Here is an 18498-nt window from a genome sequence, read left to right on the forward strand (position 1 = left end):
TCTATCTCTCTATCTCTCTATCTCTATCTCTACACACACACACACACACAAACACACACACACACACAAACACACACACACACACACACACACACATATATATATATATATATATATATACATACATATATATATATATATATATATATATATATATATATATATATATATATATATGTTATATTTATGCTGATAAATAAATAAAGGGAGACTAGTATAGATCTATTTCAAGCTATTTAGCTCAAGCTAGCCATACCCATGTTTGGGAATCGAACCTGTGCTCCATTGCCTCCCAGGCAGGGAGTTAACCATTTGAGCTACAGAGAACGACTCCTTATCAGCCAGCCAGGGTGGGAGGTATATACTTAAAGTCACAACCCCTGGTATGCCCAAGTATGGGAGGAAGGTCACACTTCCACTCTCTGTCATTAGGCTCGTCACAAGAGACCATCCAGACAGAAACCCAATATTTTTTACTGTTGCCTTTTTTGTTACATTTGTTATGTTTATGCTGATAAATAAATAAAGGGAGACTAGTATAGATCTATTTCAAGCTATTTAGCTCTCATCAGCTAGCCATACCCATGTTTGGGAATCGAACCTGTGCTCCATTGCCTCTCAGGCAGGGAGTTAACCATTGTAAACAGTGATTTGGGGAAAAAAGAGGCTTAGAAACTTTGTCTTAAAATCTGTTCTATAATTTTTACTGGTGTTGTTCTTAGCTGACCAGAAGGTGTCTTCATTTCTATACAACATTTCAAAAAAAAAGGGAAAATGTCCCTTAGAATATGTTGCAATGAAATGAATGAAACTAAGGAGAAATTTTTTGACAGTTAAACAATTAATTAGTGGAATGACTTGCCTTCAGAAGTTGTGGGTTCTCCAACCCTGGAAGGTTTTCCGAAAAGAAATGGTAGACAGATTCCTGCCTGAGTAGAGGGTTGGATTAGAAGACCTGAAATGTCACTTCCAATTCTATTATTCTGTTATTCTGTTTGGTTATAATTCAATGAGATTTTATTTTAGATAGGTGAGATTAAACCTATCTTTAGATATTAACAAATATTAATGATAACAATAATAATGAAATGATAAGGGATAGTTAATGACATATATGTGTACTGATTTAATATAAGGAATTTGGATATAAATTGCAAACAATGATTTTGGGGGAAAAAAGGTTTAGAAATTTGGTTAATTAATTATTATTTTGAATATGTTATAAAGGTGTAATGTTATTGGACATAGGAATGTAGATAACAAAAAAATTAACTAAGTTTTCCCCAAGTAAGTAAGTAAGTAGTAATTTAGTAATTTATAGATTGTTATGTTAAATAAATAATTGATAAATTCAATAAGGTACACATATATGTTGGTTTGATTAGAAGAAAATGGATATAAACTGTAAAGGATTTTTTGTTAACCAATATTACTTATAACAACTAATAATGGAATGATAATGATAAAGGATACAGTTAATGATATATATGTACTACCATAACAAAAGGAACTTGGATACAAATTGTAAACAGTGACTTGGGGAAAAAAGGGGCTTTGAAACTTTGTCAACTAATTTTTGTTTAGAATCTGTTATAGAGGCTTAAGGTTATTGGATGACTTTGTAATAATTAATGAAATGCCATCAGGTGGTTGTGTTTTTAACTATGGATTATTCTAGGCAAAAGGAGACTAAAAGAATTTCAGTCAAATGAGAACTATGCTATGTAGATAGTAAGACCCATTAAGAATCTTTGACATTTGATATGAATGTAAGTAAAGACTGTGGAAGAGATGCACGAAAGCTAATTGTAACCAATTTACACACTTTCTACAAAATGAAATGTAAGATGATGATATTTTTTGTGTTGTTTGTTTAATAAAAATAAAAAAGAATTTTTGAAATGATATTTCTGAAGTTTTTTAAAAAAGTTTCACATTTACAATGAAAGTCTGGTACAGAACGACTCTAGGTAGAAAGAAAGTTATTGGATTCAGGCATGGATGATATAATCATCAAAACTAAGAAAGTTACAACAGCACCGAAAAAAGTGACTTATGTTCATTTTTCACACATACGAGCATTGCAGATATAGTTGGTCATGTGATCGAAATTCTTATGGTTGTCAACTGATTTCTCCTTATGACTGTGTCCTGTCTCATGAGATCTGCTTTTGCGACTAACTTAAGAAATGCAACAATTCTGGAAATGCAAACAGGGAAAAGGTATCTTCTTTCATGAGAAAGAGAAAAGATATTGGCTGAATATACAGAATTGGCTGCAGGACTTAACTAAATGTCAAATAGAATTCAAACCCGGAAATGTTTCTCCTGGATATAATTAAGGTGAATTATAATAGAAATATGATGTTATATATAATAATGGTGGCAAGGATTGCTTTTGAGCAATATTGGAAGAAAGATAGCATTCTGCCAGAGGAACTAGCAATCCAAAAAGTATTTGATTGTGCAGAAATGGAGAAACTCATGTTGGTGTTAAAGGGAAAGGATGATTCGGAATATTATGTGGTATGGGAGAAATGGATAGATAATAGAAATAAGAAATGGAAATGTACACAGGGTTAGAACATTTGGAAACAGAATGTATATAATGGATCAGATATTGATTCTACTTGTATGAATAATGCCACTGATCTGTTAAATATGTGATAGAGACATGTAAAGGAAAATCATGTAATAAAAATAAATATTAAAAAAGAAAGAAATGCAATGATTCACTTAACAACTGTGGCAAGAAAAGTCGTAAAATGGGATGAGCCCACTTATTATTTATTTATTTATTTATTTATTTATTTATTTATTTATATATTATTTATTTATTTATTATTTATTTATTTATTTATTTATTTATTTATTTATTTATTTATTTATTTATTTGTCTTGTATGCCGCCCACTCCCGGAGGACTCCGGGCAGCTCACAAAAGACAAGGGAAAGGGGGGAACGAGACAAAGACAACATATTAAAAACAAAACCAACATTCACAATTTCTGTGGAGGTAGATGCTTCTCAGCTCCCCCCAGCCTGCTGGAACAGCCAGCACTTGGTGGCTTTGCGGAAGGCCGGGAGGGTAGTAAGGATCCAGATCTCAACAGGGAGCTTGTTCCAGAGGGCCGGAGCTGCAACAGAGAAGGCTCTCCCCTGTGGAGTCGCCAGCCGAAATTGGCTGGCAGATGGAATCCGGAGGAGACCCAACCTGTGCGATCTAATTGGTCTGAGAGAGGTAATCGGCAGGAGGCGGTCTCTCAGGTACCCAGGTCCGATGCCATGTAGGGCTTTAAAGGTAGCAACCAGCACCTTGAAGCGGATTCAGAGACTAATAGGTAGCCAGTGCAGCTCGCGGAGGATAGGTGTAACATGGGTGTACCTTGGTGCACCCACAATCACTCGCGTGGCTGCATTCTGGACTAATTGGAGTCTTCGAACACTCTTCAAGGGCAGCCCCATGTAGAGCGCATTACAATAATCCAGTCTTGAGGTCACAAGGGTGTGAGTGACTGTCTGAAGGGCCTCCCGATCCAGGTAGGGTCGCAATTGGTGCACCAGGCGAACCTGGGCAAAGGTCCCCCTGGTCACAGCCGACAGATGGTGTTCTAGAGTCAGCTGTGGGTCCAGGAGGACTCCCAAATTGCGAACCCTCTCTGAGGGGCATATAATTTCACCCCCCAGCCTGAGAGATGGAACAGTTGGACAATCTTTGGGAGGGAACATCAGAAGCCACTCGGTCTTGTCTGGATTGAGCTGCGTATCATCTGCATATTGGTGATACTTAATCCCGTGCTGGCGTATGATCTCACCCAGCGGCTTCATGTAGATGTTAAATAGGAGGGGGGACAGGACCGAACCCTGTGGCACCCCATACTTGAGGGGCCTTGGGGTCGATCTCTGCCCTCCGACCAACACCGACTGCGACCTGTCCGAGAGGTAGGAGGAGAACCACCGCAAAACAGTGCCTCCCACCCCCACCTCTCGCAACCGTCGCAGAAGGATACCATGGTCGATGGTATCGAAGGCCGCTGAGAGCTCAAGAAGCACAAGGATAGAGGGGTGACCCCTATCCCTGGCCCGCCAGAGATCATCGATCAGCACGACCAAAGCAGTTTCCGTGCTGTAATCAGGCCTGAAACCCGACTGAAAAGAGTCTAGACAATTGTAACACTTAACAATTCTTTCACTTAGCAACATACATTTTGGGCTCAGTTGTGGCCTAACCTGAGGAGTACCTCTAGTTCCCTTTATTGTTCCTTAAACAAACCATACGCTCTGTCTTGCTCCTCTGGGTAGGTGTTTCCACCATTTTGGGAACTCAGACTACATCCCACCAAAAGTCTTATTATTTCGGCTCCAGGAAGCAGGATTATTAAATATTAAATATTAAATCCATGTCTTCTCCTGCCATATCATTTTTAGGTATTCACAGGGGGACTATGTCCAGAGGTGGATTCCTACTTATTCAGTCCAGTCGGCTGAATAGGTAGTAACTGACTGTGCCAATTCTATGATTGGTGGCGACATCTTGATTTTTCTGTTCTGCACATGTGCAGAACAATCTTCATTTAAAAAATGTACTTTTTATTCATTTTTTTACAGTGTGCGCATGCGCAGATTGTTTTAAATGAAAATGCATGCAAATATTTTTGCTACTGAACCAGTAGTAATGGCAGCTGGAACCCACTCCTGGTAATGTCCTATAATTATGTCTGATATAATTTCTGATATGATTTCAGGTAGCTGAGCAGAATGAGTCGACATTTCTATCTTACGCTTCAGAAAAAAAGAAAATGCACTCCGAAATATGCTGCAGATTAAATCAATGAGATATTCTGGAATATGCTGCAATAAACTGGATGAAATTTTATTTTCAATATACATTAATAGGATTAATACATTAGTAGGAGCCCATTGCAAGGATATTTAACCAGTCACAGTATTGAAATATTGTAGACCTCTGTCTTAATGAACTGGAATGATGGACCAAATACAGTCTATGCCAATTCCTTCTCAATGTAGCATATATTTGGGAAAAATTATTGATTTGAACGTTGCAATCTATGAATTTAAATTTGGGACCATTGCAGCTTTTTAAATAAACCACATAGTAAACTAAAAGTTGACTTTTCCTTCTTTAAAAGCAGATATAAAATCAGTATAAATTCAACGCTCTGTATTGGCTGCATATTTTCTATACATTTCAATTCACCAAGCAGTAGAAACCTTTGAAATGATCTTGCCTGAAATTTTAAAGTAGCGATCCACAAACCCTTCAGCTCATTGACTCTTTCATGAGGTTTCAGATTGTTCATCGACCCACAAGCATTTATTATATGAAACTATTTTTAAAAAATGCTTATTTAACTCATAGTACTATTATTAATAGCAGTTAGACTTATATACCGCTTCATAGGGCTTTCAGCCCTCTCTAAGCGGTTTACAGAGTCAGCATATTGCCCCCAACAACAATCCGGGTCCTCATTTTACCCACCTCGGAAGGATGGAAGGCTGAGTCAACCCTGAGCCGGTGAGATTTGAACAGCCGAACTGCAGAATTGCAGTCAGCTGAAGTAGCCTACAGTGCTGCATTTAACCACTGTGCCACCTCGGCTCAGTGGTTAAATGCAGCAGCAACAATAATGACTATTCCCATTGACCCTCGCAGATCAATATTGATCACTATGACAAAACCTTGTTTGAAGATATATTTGTCAGGCCTGCAATTATATTCCTTTTAGAATTTTGGCCTACCACACTTTCTCTTATTTCATTATGCTGTTTCATTAGTATAGTTGATGGGAGGGGGGAATAGACGGGAGTAGGATTGTGGAATGTGTTGTCATTCTTTTCTAGAAGACCAAGGTCATCTTTGGTCTCTGCACTTTTACACCTGACCGGAAGAAGCTGGGTGGAGATGCCAGCGTGGAAGGAGAAGATTGGATTATGTGATGGATTTGTGGGTGTGGGGACAAGATCATGAATTTTTAACTGGGTGGAATTCCAAGAAGCTCTTTAGAATTGGGATTACACAGATGTGCTAAGATGTCTGATTTATTAAATTGGAACTTTAAGGATCATTTTGCCTTGGACTCTTGTTTAATTCTACATGATACTTGGAACACTGACAATATTTAATTTCTGAATTAATTAATATATATGTTATACACAGCACACACACTCACACTATGTATATACTATATACTGTATATAATATTATATACATAGTATATACTAATTAAGACTCTGAGTGATGGGTATTACTTAGTTTAACCTCTGTTGATATGTTCAAACAATGGGCGATCCTTGAATACATTTTTGAGATATACAAGAGGTCAAGATTAAGAGAAACAAAAAGGTTCAAGGTTCAAGGTTCATTTTATTTATATGCTGCCCTATTCCCAGGCGGGACTCAGGGTGGCGCACAAACTCAAAGGAGGGGGGAGGGAAAACACAAGAACTACAACAAAAAATACAGGGAATTAAAAAAACCACCAACAGACACACAATTCAAGAGGGGAAGGGAACTCATCGACCCCAGGCCTGCTGACACAGCCAGGTTTTAACGGCTTTTCGGAAGGCCTGGAGAGAGGTGAGGGTCCGAATCTCTGCGGGGAGCTCGTTTTAAAGGGCCGGAGCTGCCACAGAGAAGGCCCTCCCTCGGGTAGTAGCCAAAGTATATAAATTATTGCAATAGGTCAAAGGGACCTGAGCAATTTCATTCAGATCATGATCTCCTACCAATTTCCCTTCAACAGAGATTTTGAGGAGCAAGTGGAGCAAAGTTTTGTATTCCCAATGATAATATGCGGACTCTCTCTATCCCCTTGGTGAGGTTTATGTGCTCAGAAATTATAAATATTCCCAAGATACCTTCAGATAGTATATTATTCTTCCATAATAATTTAGATGTTATTCTTAGTATGAACAAATAGGCTGCCAAGCTCCTGTGAAGAATATTTCATTTTTATTTTTTATTAAGACAACTCTGTGACAATTCATATATGCTTTTTCATCACAGAGACATAATCTCTGTCCTTTATAGATGTTCAATATCTGGCTTCAGTAGAAAGGAAATGGATCATCTTCCATTATGTGGGTTACCTTAGTAGAAGGCGAACACCTGATTAGCTTTTTTATGAAGACTGCGGAACATCCTGGAAAAGAAGAAAGGTAATTTTATATTTTGTCACTGGAAAAGATAATCTTAAAATCCTTAGTCATATCTATTCCAAGTATAACCATATCAAAATTAGTTTAGCTTCCAGGTCCAAAGAAATCTCTGTCCTACTGTCTCCATTTTTTCGTACCCATTTACTGTGTTCATACTTAGTTTATACTTATACCTGTTATCTTTTACATGTTTGACAAACTGAATAAAATAAAAATAAAGATCATCTAGATGAGGAATCTGATGAGATAATCCTTGTTTTTCTAATAAAATAATCTGTGTTACTAGACCAGAAAGAAAGTTTAATGTGGGCAGATAGTAATTTGTTTTCTAATGTGAATAAATTCAAAAATATATTTGTGAAGTAACAGAGGTGGTTATATTTTATTAGTTTTGTGAAAAGACTCTAGAATAACATTTCTTTTCAGGAAGTATTTCTTTCTTAATATGTTACTATTAAATTATTAATAAATTACCATACTAGCAATCTTGAAGTAGAATCCTTTAAGAAATTCACCACTAAATTTCTTTATTTGGGTTTATTTTGAGGAAGAAACCAATAACAGAATTATCTTATGTATAATTTATAGCATGGGGAAATATTTGTAGTTTCTGAAGCTAAGGTGATGTTTGCACAATTATCTGGTTGTAACAAATTCCTTTGATATTTTTTTAGTTTGCATTGCTACAGAAGAATAAATAACAGAATAATATTTTACTAACCATGAAGCCTATATGTAGTGAAATTTAAACCAATTGCCAAAAGTAGTTAATTATGGAAGTTGTTTCAATTGTTGCTGATTTGTTCCTTTGCTATTTTGCAACAACAACAACAACAAAATAATCTTACTATGAGGTTGAATATTCACAGTGATGATTGATATAAAAGTGCAATCTATCAACAGGAAAAAATAGCCCCACACACACCAGCTACAGATGGCAAGAAAATAGACTTTACCCAAAATAAGTTATTTAGATTCTGCCTTTTTAAACCTGATCTCTAAAGCAAATAAAGGAGAATGATAGGAAAGAAATAAAACAAGTTTATTTTCCCATCTTGTAGTGCTTCTGATCCCTGCATTCAAGCATGCCCATCTTCAAATGATGATACTAATATTACTTGGAATAATTTAAGTATCTTGATTTCAGAAATGGCTCTGGGTAATCATGGCCCTGTTTTGTGTGTATTTATGTATTTAAAGGACCAGACAACATACAGAATTTAAGCAGAAGTATTTTTATTGGTCATTATATCAGATGGTTATGATAAAAGGACAATATACCTAATATTACACATCTTGACCACAGCAAGAATTGTCTATGCACAGCAGTAGAAGAGCGAAAACACCCCTTCAGAAGATGAGACAATAAGGAAGATACTAGAAATAGACAGACTGATGCTAAAAATAAAAGATAAAGGAGATACAGAATACTATGCTATATGGGATAGATTCTACCAATGGTTAGAAACATGAGGTAGAAATTGGAATGTGAAAGAATCAGGTTAGGTGGACAAGGAAGGAGATACTATGTATTTATTAGAATGTAGGTATTAGAATGATAGATGAGTTGACATACTAGAATATGATGGTCAGAAATCACTGCATAACACTAGCATTGTTTAAAATAGTATATGTGTTATTTTGTTTTTACCTTTATTTTATGGCAAATGGAATGCCAGGACAATTCAATATATTTCTATGTAAACCAGAGGTGAATTACTGCCAATTCAGCCCGGATCATGCGAACTGGTAGTAGTGGCAATGGGAGGCTCTGCCCATCCACCTGAATGCTTCTGCACATGCACAAAAGCATTGTGCATGTGTGCGAGCGCGCGCAGGAGTGTGGCTGAACTAGTAATAGAAAAATTGGCAACCCACCACTGATGTAAACAATATATAAGGAGGAGGTTGATTTGAGTTAAATATATGTATAGGTTCGAATCCCAGTAAGGGTATGGCTAGCTGATGAGAGCTAAATAGTTTGAAACAGATCTATACTAGTCTCCCTTTATTTATTTATCAGCACAAATACAACACAAATGTAACAAAGGCAACAGTAAAAATATTGGGTTTCTGTCGTGATGGTCTCTTGTGACGAGCCGATAAATAGAGAATGGAAGCAGTTAGCTTCCTCCCATAATTGGGGCATATCAGGGGTTGTGACACTAAATACATATCTACTTCCCTGGCTCAGCTGATAAGGAGGAGGACCTGTTGCTTAATGGTTAAGACATCTGCCTAAGATGCAATACAGCACAGGTTCGAATCCCAGTAAGGGTATGGCTAGCTGATGAGAGCTAAATAGCTTGAAATAGATCTATAGTAGTCTCCCTTTATTTATTTATCAGCACAAATACAACATATATATATATATATATATATATATATATATATATATGTATGTATGTATGTATGTATGTATGTATGTATGTATGTATGTTGTATATATATATAAGAATTCATCTGCAGCTGATAAATTGATGCACAGTATTTCAGTTTTATATTTCAATAAAAATATTTAAAAACTGAAAAAAAATGGTAGTTGATCCAATGGACTCTTGTTCTTTTTTCCTTCTCCTCAGGCAGGAGGCCATGATTGAAGCTGAGAACTTCACCTCTGTCAAGGAATTCATCTTGCTGGGATTCAGCAATGACAGAAAAATCCAGCTACTCCTCTTTGGGGTCATTCTCATTTTTTACTTGATTACAGTTTTGGGGAACCTGCTGATCATCATATTGGTGGAGTCTGATATACAACTGAACACTCCTATGTATTATTTTCTTTCTCATCTTGCGGTGATTGAAATATGTTACATCACAAGCACAGTGCCCGTAATGTTATCTCACCTCATGGCTGGGCATGGAGCCATCTCCTTCCCACTCTGCATTGCCCAGATATTTTTTGTAGGGTCCACGGGTTGCACTGAGTCTTTGCTACTGGGTGTCATGGCTTATGACCGCTATCTGGCCATCTGTTCTCCCCTAAAATATGCTGTTGTTATGGACCAGCGATGCCAGTTGCAGTTTGCTTTAACCTGCTGGGTAATTGCATCTCTGCTCTCTGCTATACTCGATGCCGTCCTGGTATCCCAAACTTTCTGTGGTCCCAATCATATCAACCACTTTATGTGTGAATTTCCTGTGGTGTTAAAACTTTCATGTGGTGATATACAATTCATCGAGAAAATTGTATCTGGTGCAGGAGCCTTACTCCTTCTGTTTCCTCTTTGTGTCATCCTGACCTCCTATGTGTTAATTCTTTATTCCGTATCCCACATGAAGTCTACAGTTGGACAGCGCAAAGCGTTCTCTACCTGTGGCTCCCATCTGCTTGTAGTCACCTTGTTTTATGGCCCTACCCTTTTTATATATGTCATTCCTAAATCAACCTCAGCTCCTGATCATAATAAGCACAGTGCAATTTTCTATGTACTGGTGGCCCCTCTGCTTAACCCTATCATTTATACTCTAAGGAACAAGGACATCCATAGGTCAGCAAGAAAGATATTGCAAAGAAAAGACTTTAACCAGAAAACATGAATGTTTGTGTCTTAGTTTGTCAGTCTTTCTTCCATGCCATGTCAGACATTGGCTGATCATGAGCATTAATTCAGAATGCCTTAAATGTTGGTTTGCCTAGCCATAAACTCAACCCAATATTTCTGTGAATAACCTCTCAGACTATTATCATCATGGTATTTGGGTGCAATGTAAATACGTCTTTTTAAAGAAAAAAATTGATAGTGCTATTATATCTGCTTCCTCAGCTCTTTATAGAAGTTTCTTCAATAGCCTCATTAAAGTTGGAGAAAAATTGACATAAGCTAAAGTATTATTTGGTGTGTAGAGAATGAAATCAAATGAATTGCCTGAGAGGGGCAGAGTCTACTGTCTACATTTCACAAAGTCCTTTTAGTTGGGAATATTCAGTGGTGGGATTCAGCTGGTTTGCACCTATTCAGACAAACCATTTGTTAACTTTCTGAGCTGTTCGGAGAACCGGTTGTTGGAACAAATCTTCCAAAAGCCTCAACCCACCCCCCCACACTTTACAGAGCTACTTTACAGGCAGGAAGAAACATTCTGGTGTTGTTTCTAGCCTAATCCTTATCTTTATAGCCCTGCTTACAGAAATTGCCTTATTACATTGTAACAGCTAATGGTTCTTAGCAGTATGCCCAGACTTTCTCTGGATGTTTTTATTTCCTTTGCTGGTATTAGGGGCTTGATTTTCTTAAATGGAAAGAGTTGTTTTAAGCTTTTTACGCTGCTTTAATGGTTCCTGGCACTGTCCTTTTGGGTGTACGTCCAAGAGGAAGGATGCAATGGTCATAATTGAAAAATGGTCATAAGTCACTTTTTCAGTGTCATTGTAACTTTACAATGAAGGAACATTGCAATGAAGCAATAAAGGAACATTGCTATCATGTCACCCTTAGACCTTCTTTTCATCAAACTAGACATACCCAATTCCTGAAACCAGTGACGTGCGGTGAGGTTTATGGCTGGGGAGGCAAGCGGGCAAAAGCTGCCTTGCCACCCCGGCGCTATGTCCAACATAAAGGTGGGATGCTTCTATGTTGGACATAGCAGCAGGGTGGCTTTTGCCTCTAGTCCAGGGGCAGCAGGGCGGCTTTTGCCTGCTTTCAAGAAAGCTTTCTTGAAAGCAGACAAAAGCTACCCTGCTGCCCTGGAGCTATGTCCGACATGGAGGTGGGATGCCTCTATGTCGGACATAGAAAGCTTTCTTGAAGAAAGCTTTCTTGAAAGCGGGCAAAAGCCACCCTGCTGCGTCCAAAAGCCTTGCCGCTATGTCCAAAAGCCCTGCTGCTATGTCCGACATAAAAAAAGTGCCAGCCCACGAGCCAGCAGAGGCGAGTAAAACACACACAGAAATTACTTACAATAATACAATTACTTACAAATTACATTAATTTTGAATTCCTCCCCCTCCCTCCAACCCACATACCTTTTCGAGCTGTTTCACAGAGGATTTCAACTCTCCTCTTGTCTGCCATGATGAAAATGTAAAAATGGAAAATGTAAAAAGGCAAGAGCTGCTGAAGTCAGGCTGGGTTAGCTGCTGCCAGAGTCCCTGCCAGTGCTGACTCTGCTTAACTGTTTAAAAAAGCCTCTAAAAAAACACACTCCACAGGAGGAGACCAGAGAACCAAGTGCTTCATCTACATAAGGATTTTTTTTGGCTTTTAACCCTTGCTTAACTCTGCTCGAGTGATCATAAAGATAGACTAAATGAGGCCCACCTCCTCCTGCAGAGGGCACTTTTTTAGAGGCTTTTTAAAACTGTTAAGCACTAAGCAGAGTCACCCACTGTGTCTCTGGCAGCAACTACTTCAGCCTTTTTCCTTTTACATTTTCTTTTCTTTTCATGATGACAGTGGTGAGGCCCTGCCTCCCCTACCTCCCCTGACTGCACGTCATTGGACATTAGTCAAGCAAAATCCAAGAAGAATGCAATGTCAAACTGTTTCTGAATTAAAGGTGAAAATGAAATGAATGAAGTGTCGCCAGGAAATTAATTCAATTCAACATATGAATATTTATTTGGGTGAGAGGGAAAGAGGGAGAAGGAGGGAGAGGGAGAGAAGGAGTGAGGGAGAGAGAGTTCTGTAAGCATTTGTAAACAATTTTCTATGGAATAGACATATGGGAGACATATGTAGCCTTTCATATGAACTCTCCTTAAGACGTGAGTAAATGCTGAAGGTGCACGGAACATTGTTACCTTCCCACCAAAGGTGGTTCCTATTTTTATACTTGCATTTTTACATCCCTCCAACTGCTAGGTTGGCAGAAGCTGGGACAAGTAACGGGAGTTCACTCAATTACATGGCCCTAGGGATTCGAACCACCAAACCGCCGACCTTTCTGATCGACAAGCTCAGTGTCTTAGCCACTGAGCCACCAGGTCCCTTGTACACCTAGATAGTCCTTAGTTAAAATACACAAACCACAAAGAAAATATTTGTGTCTTCTCTAACACCAGAATTCAAAAGCAGTGATACCATTAGTTAGTGCATTAAGCAACAGCCTAATAAATGGCCTAATAGAAATCTTATTTGGGGTATTTGCTTGTTTTTATAAAGCAACTCTTCACAATATTTTAGATGCTGCCCTATGTATGCTCTTGTTCCTCAAGGTATAAATAATGGGGTTGAGCAGAGGGGTGACCACAACATAGAAGACTGCAATTTGTTTATCATGATCAAGAGATGAAGCTGACTTTGGAATCATATACATACAGATAATCGTCCCATAAAACAAAACGACCACAATCAAATGGGAGCCACAGGTAGAGAAAGCCTTGTGCAGTCCAACGTTTGACTTCATATGTGAGACCGAGTAAAGTATACACCCATAGGTGGTCAGAATGACCGATAGAGGAACCAGAATGCCCAATGCTCCTATAGCTAAATTCACAAACTTGATTATATGTGTATCACTACATGCAAGTTTCAGCACCACTGGCATCTCATATATGAAGTGGTTGATCTGGTTGGGACCACAATAAGTTTGGCCAGCAAGACAGATAACACAGATGGCACAGAGCACAGGAGCAATTACCCAGCAGGCTAAAGCAAAGTACAACCGGTTTTGCTTGCTCATGGTAGTAGCATAAATTAGAGGACGGCAGATGGCTAAGTAGCGGTCATAGGCCATGACACTCAAGAGGAAGGACTCCATGCGACATACATCTGGATGATGCAGAGTGCAAAAGAGATGACCCCATTTCCAGTCAAGAGATGGGTTAACATGAGGGGCATGGTGCTGGTGACATAACATATTTCTATCCCTGCAAAATGTGAGAGAAAATAGTACATGGGAATGTGGAATGTGGAATAGAAAGAATGGTTGCTGGAATTGGGTATGTCTAGTTTAATGAAAAGAAGCACTAGGACATGATAGAAGTCTTCCAATATCTCAGGGGCTGCCACAAAGAAAAGGGAGAAGCTATTCTCCAAAGCACCTGAGGGAAGGACAAGAAGTAATGGATGGAAACTAGTCAAGGGGAGAAACAACCTAGAACTAAGGATAAATTTACTGACAGAACAATTAATCAGTGGAACAACTTAACTCTAGAAGTTGTGAATGCTCCAACACTGGAAATTTTTAAGAAGATGTTCGATAACGATTTGTCTGAAGTGGTGTAGGGTTTCCTGCCTAAGCAGGGAGTTGGACTAGATGATGTCCAAGGTCCCTTCCGATTCTGTTATTCTATTCTATTCTATTCTATTCTATTCTATTCTATTCTATTCTATTCTACTCTACTCTACTCTACTCTACTCTATTCTATTCCATTCCATTCCACTCCACTCCACTCTATTCTATTCTACTCTAGCCTATCCTACCCTATTTTACCCTACCCTACCCTACTCCACTCAATTTCATTCTCCCCTCTTCACTTGCCCCTCTACCTCTACTTCTACCTCTACCTCTAATCCATCCCACCCACCCCTCTCCACCCCACCCTACTCTACTCTGTTAGCTTCTGTTCTACTCCATTCTATTCCATGCCATTCTCCTGCCTGCTTTTCTGCCACATCATCCTTATAAAAGAGCAGAAACAGTTACAACTGCCTGGTATTATGTTTATAGTCATCCTCCCTCAGTTGAAAGAAAACATAACCAAACACGAGCCCAGCAAGATGTCAATGGTCATATTCATTGCTCTAAGCCCAATCTTCTTGCCATCTTGATGACTGCTGAATGAATCTCCTTGTTCCGCAAGGTATATATGACAGGGTTAAGCAGGGGAGTAATTACTAGGTAACAGATGGTCATTTCCTTGTTGTGAGAAGGACCTGAGTCTGGGTGGGGGATAATGTACATAGAAATAACAGTGCCATAGAACAAGATGACAACGGTAAGGTGGGACCCACAAGTGGAGAAGGCCTTACTCCTTCCTGCAGTTGACCGCATGTGCAATATAGAATGCAGAATGAATCCATAGGAAGACAAGATAACTGAAAGGGGAATGAAAATCATGAAGGCTGATAGACCAGAGACAATGGCTTTAGTCATTTTTATGTCATCACATGCAAGCTTCAGTACAATAGGCAGCTCACACGCGAAGTGGTTAATGAGGTTAGGACCACAGAAAGAATGACGAAAAGTACTGATGACATAAATCATGGAAAATGCACAGCCAGTGATCCAGCATGTGCCAACAAGCAGGACCTGGTATAACTTGCTCATGGCTGTAGCGTATAACAAGGGAGAGCAGATGGCCAAGTAACGGTCATAGGCCATGACACCCAACAGCAAACTTTCAGCACTGCCGATGTTCAAGGCAATATAACCTTGGAGCATGCAACGCGTTAAGGAGAGGATTCCGCTCCCAGTGATCAGATGGGCCAACATCTGAGGCAGCGTGCTGGTGACCAACCCAATCTCCATCACAGCAAGATTGCTAAGGAAAAAGTACATGGGTGTATGTAGCTGGGAATCAGCCCACACCAAAGTGATGATCAGCAGGTTGTCAAAAAGGATAAGCAAGTAGATCAGGAGGAGCACCCCAAAGAGCAGAAGCTGGGTCCCTCGATGACTTGTGAGTCCCACCAACATGAATTCTTTAACAGAGGTCAAATTCTCAGTTCCCATCTGGCTTACTACCTGTAAGATAAAAGAAATTGTTGAAAGATAGTGAAAAATCCCTAAAAATTAAACAATTCTTTTTTTTAAAAAAAAGGATATCCATAGAAGACTAATGTAGGCAATAATCAAGGCTAAATAGTCATATCAGTCTGTTTCTGACTTTTAGGAGTTCCTTTAATCGGGAATCGTTCTGGAAGCAAGTTCTTTTAACAAAATTATACATAGAGAACTAATATTCTCTATGTATAATTATGATTTCCATATATTATGGAAATAATATATTACTACACTATATGACATTTGATACAAAAATTAGACAAATAAGTGACATGGCTATTTTTATCTTAGTGTAAAATCACCATAAGGGACATAGTAACTGAGTGGCTAAGACACTGAGTTTGTTGATCAGAAAGGACAGCAGTTTGGCAGTTCAAATCCCTAGTGCCGCGTAACAGAGTGAGTCCCATTATTTGTCCCTGTTTCTGCCAACGTAGCAGTTCAAAAGCACGCAAAAATGCAAGTAGAAAAATAGGAACCACTTTTGGTGGGAAGGTAACAATGCTGCGTGCGCCTTTGATGTTTAGTCATGGTGGCCACATAACCATGGAGACGTCTTTGGACAATGCTGGCTCTTTGGCTTTGAAACGGAGATGAGCATCGCCCCTTAGAGTCAGGAACAACTGGCCCATATGTTTGAGGGGAGCATTTACCTTTTATACTATATGACATTTGATGCAAAAATTAGACAAATAAGTGATATGGGTACTTTTATCTCCATGTAAAATCACCATGTCAGTGGAATTTCTCAAGCATTTTTAATGAGATCTTTTGTTTATTTATATCCCAAATTTATTTTTTTACACATAATTCAGCAGCTTATCTAATACTTCTTCCTTCTCTTATTTTCCCCACGACAACACCTCTGTGAGATGATTTTGGAAGAGAGCGAGTGATTGGTCCAGTCATCCAGCTGGCTTTCATGTCTAAAGCAGAAATAAAAATGTGAAGGAAAATTCAAGAAAAGTGACTAAATCTAGCTGGCTGAGAAATGAGGAAAATGGCATACTATTTCTTACTCACATGTAGCTTTTCTTGCATCCTACTCTCATGCCTGTTATCTATTTGGGTGTAATTTACTTAAAGAATTGTAAAAAGAAACTTCATCAAAAGTTCTGTCATTTGATTTTATTAGTGATAACAATCACTACAGCTGCCTGTTCTGAGATATTTGAGTCCTCCATCACTAGAGGTTTTTAAGAAAAAAATAGATAGCATTTGTCTGGAATGGTATAAGGTCTCCTGCTTGAGGAGAAGGTCCAACCAGGAGACCTCCAAGATCTTTCTATTATTCTGTATTCTATAAAAGCATCCTCTTCCCTCAACCCATCCAGTTGCATTGCCAAGATTAAAGCTGCTTAATTCTTACAGATTCCTTCAAACACTGCAGGGAATTCTGGGCTTCTCATTCTTCAACTATAGAAACCAGAAGCCTGAATTTCTCTACATCCACTGCAGAGATATCAATCATCATGAAAAAAATGGAAACATTATGACCAGATTATACCATGTGTGTTTTGTACTTTGCTGGAGATGCAAACATAATAAAACTTGAACTATCGTGCTAGCATAAGTCCCAATAGGAGTGTTGCATTGAAGCACAAGACGACAAATTTTGTAGACCACAAATCTTATCCCACTTAGCTTAGTGTAATGGCAGCTTCCATGTTGCTTGTATCTTTTAATTTATATTGCTTTTATTTGTTTCCTAGTATGATTTGTTAGCTTATTAGTAACCTTGACTATCACTAAGTGTTGTATCTTTTTATTCTTGATGAATGTATTTAATTCTCCTTATGTACACTGTGAACATCTGCATCAAAGACAAATTCCATTTGTGTCCAATCACATTTGGCCAATAAAGAATTCTATTCTATTCCATTCCATTCTTACCAATATTGCCATACCGTGCTAAGATTGCATCAACTAACCACCACTCTGAACACATGGCACATAGCTGACTTCAGCATCAGTCAACTACAGTCAGCTGCAGCATCAGTCATTCAGGCTTTTGACCATAATGCTTAGTTCTTTCAGAGGTAGCAATGATTTTCCACCTAATTAAAAGCAACATCTTCCCTCACGTTCTCCTTCCTAACAAAATCAGATTCTGTCAACAGACTTCCAAATGGCAAAATGTCTTACCTTTCTGTACCTCTTAAACACCACCAGCGTCTGTTGAGGCAACAGTGAGAAGCAACTTGGAAATTCAATGACTTTTCAAGGGAAGATTCTTAGATGTTCTGTAATATGTTCTTCGGATGCTTGAAAAGATTCTCTGTGCACCGAGCCGGTTAATGTAATGACTAGCAACTAACAGAAAATACTTAGCTGAATAAAGCACAGTTTTATTACAATCCTGTTTAAGAGATCACAAGCCATAAATATATATTTAAAGAACTAGAGAAATTCTAATTACTATTCTATTATTTTCTTTCCTGTGCCAATTACTTTTGACTCCTTAATTTCAGAGTTATCATTCAAAAGGTAGTAGGCTGAAGAATGAGAACACATGATTTTATGAGTAAGTTTTTGAAACTGGGAATTGCCTTAGATTAAATCAAAACAAAGAGTCACCCAGGTTAGACAAACTATCTTAATGACCTTCCCAAATCCTCAAGGGGATGCTGTTCCATAGAATTTACTA

General features: G+C 38.4%; 2 protein-coding genes across 2 annotated transcripts; one reads left to right on the plus strand and one right to left on the minus strand.

Annotated features, from left to right (window-relative positions):
* Window positions 1-9770: 9770 nt before the first annotated feature.
* LOC116521703 (olfactory receptor 477-like) lies at window positions 9771-10718 on the plus strand. The gene has a single exon (XM_032236362.1). The coding sequence runs from the start codon at window positions 9771-9773 to the stop codon at window positions 10716-10718; it is 948 nt and encodes a 315-aa protein (XP_032092253.1).
* Window positions 10719-14861: 4143 nt separating this feature from the next.
* LOC116521704 (olfactory receptor 477-like) lies at window positions 14862-17756 on the minus strand. Its single transcript, XM_032236363.1, has 2 exons — window positions 17745-17756; window positions 14862-15812 (listed from the first exon to the last, which is right to left on the minus strand). The coding sequence occupies exons 1-2, from the start codon at window positions 17754-17756 to the stop codon at window positions 14862-14864; spliced, it is 963 nt and encodes a 320-aa protein (XP_032092254.1).
* Between the last annotated feature and the right edge of the window lie 742 nt (window positions 17757-18498).

This window comes from Thamnophis elegans, chromosome Z, assembly GCF_009769535.1.
Source record: "Thamnophis elegans isolate rThaEle1 chromosome Z, rThaEle1.pri, whole genome shotgun sequence".
Taxonomy (NCBI): domain Eukaryota; kingdom Metazoa; phylum Chordata; class Lepidosauria; order Squamata; family Colubridae; genus Thamnophis; species Thamnophis elegans.

Bases quoted from the DNA above. Each gene is read 5' to 3' on its own strand.
- LOC116521703 (XM_032236362.1), top strand. From the start codon at position 9,771: ATGATTGAAGCTGAGAACTTCACCTCTGTCAAGGAATTCATCTTGCTG.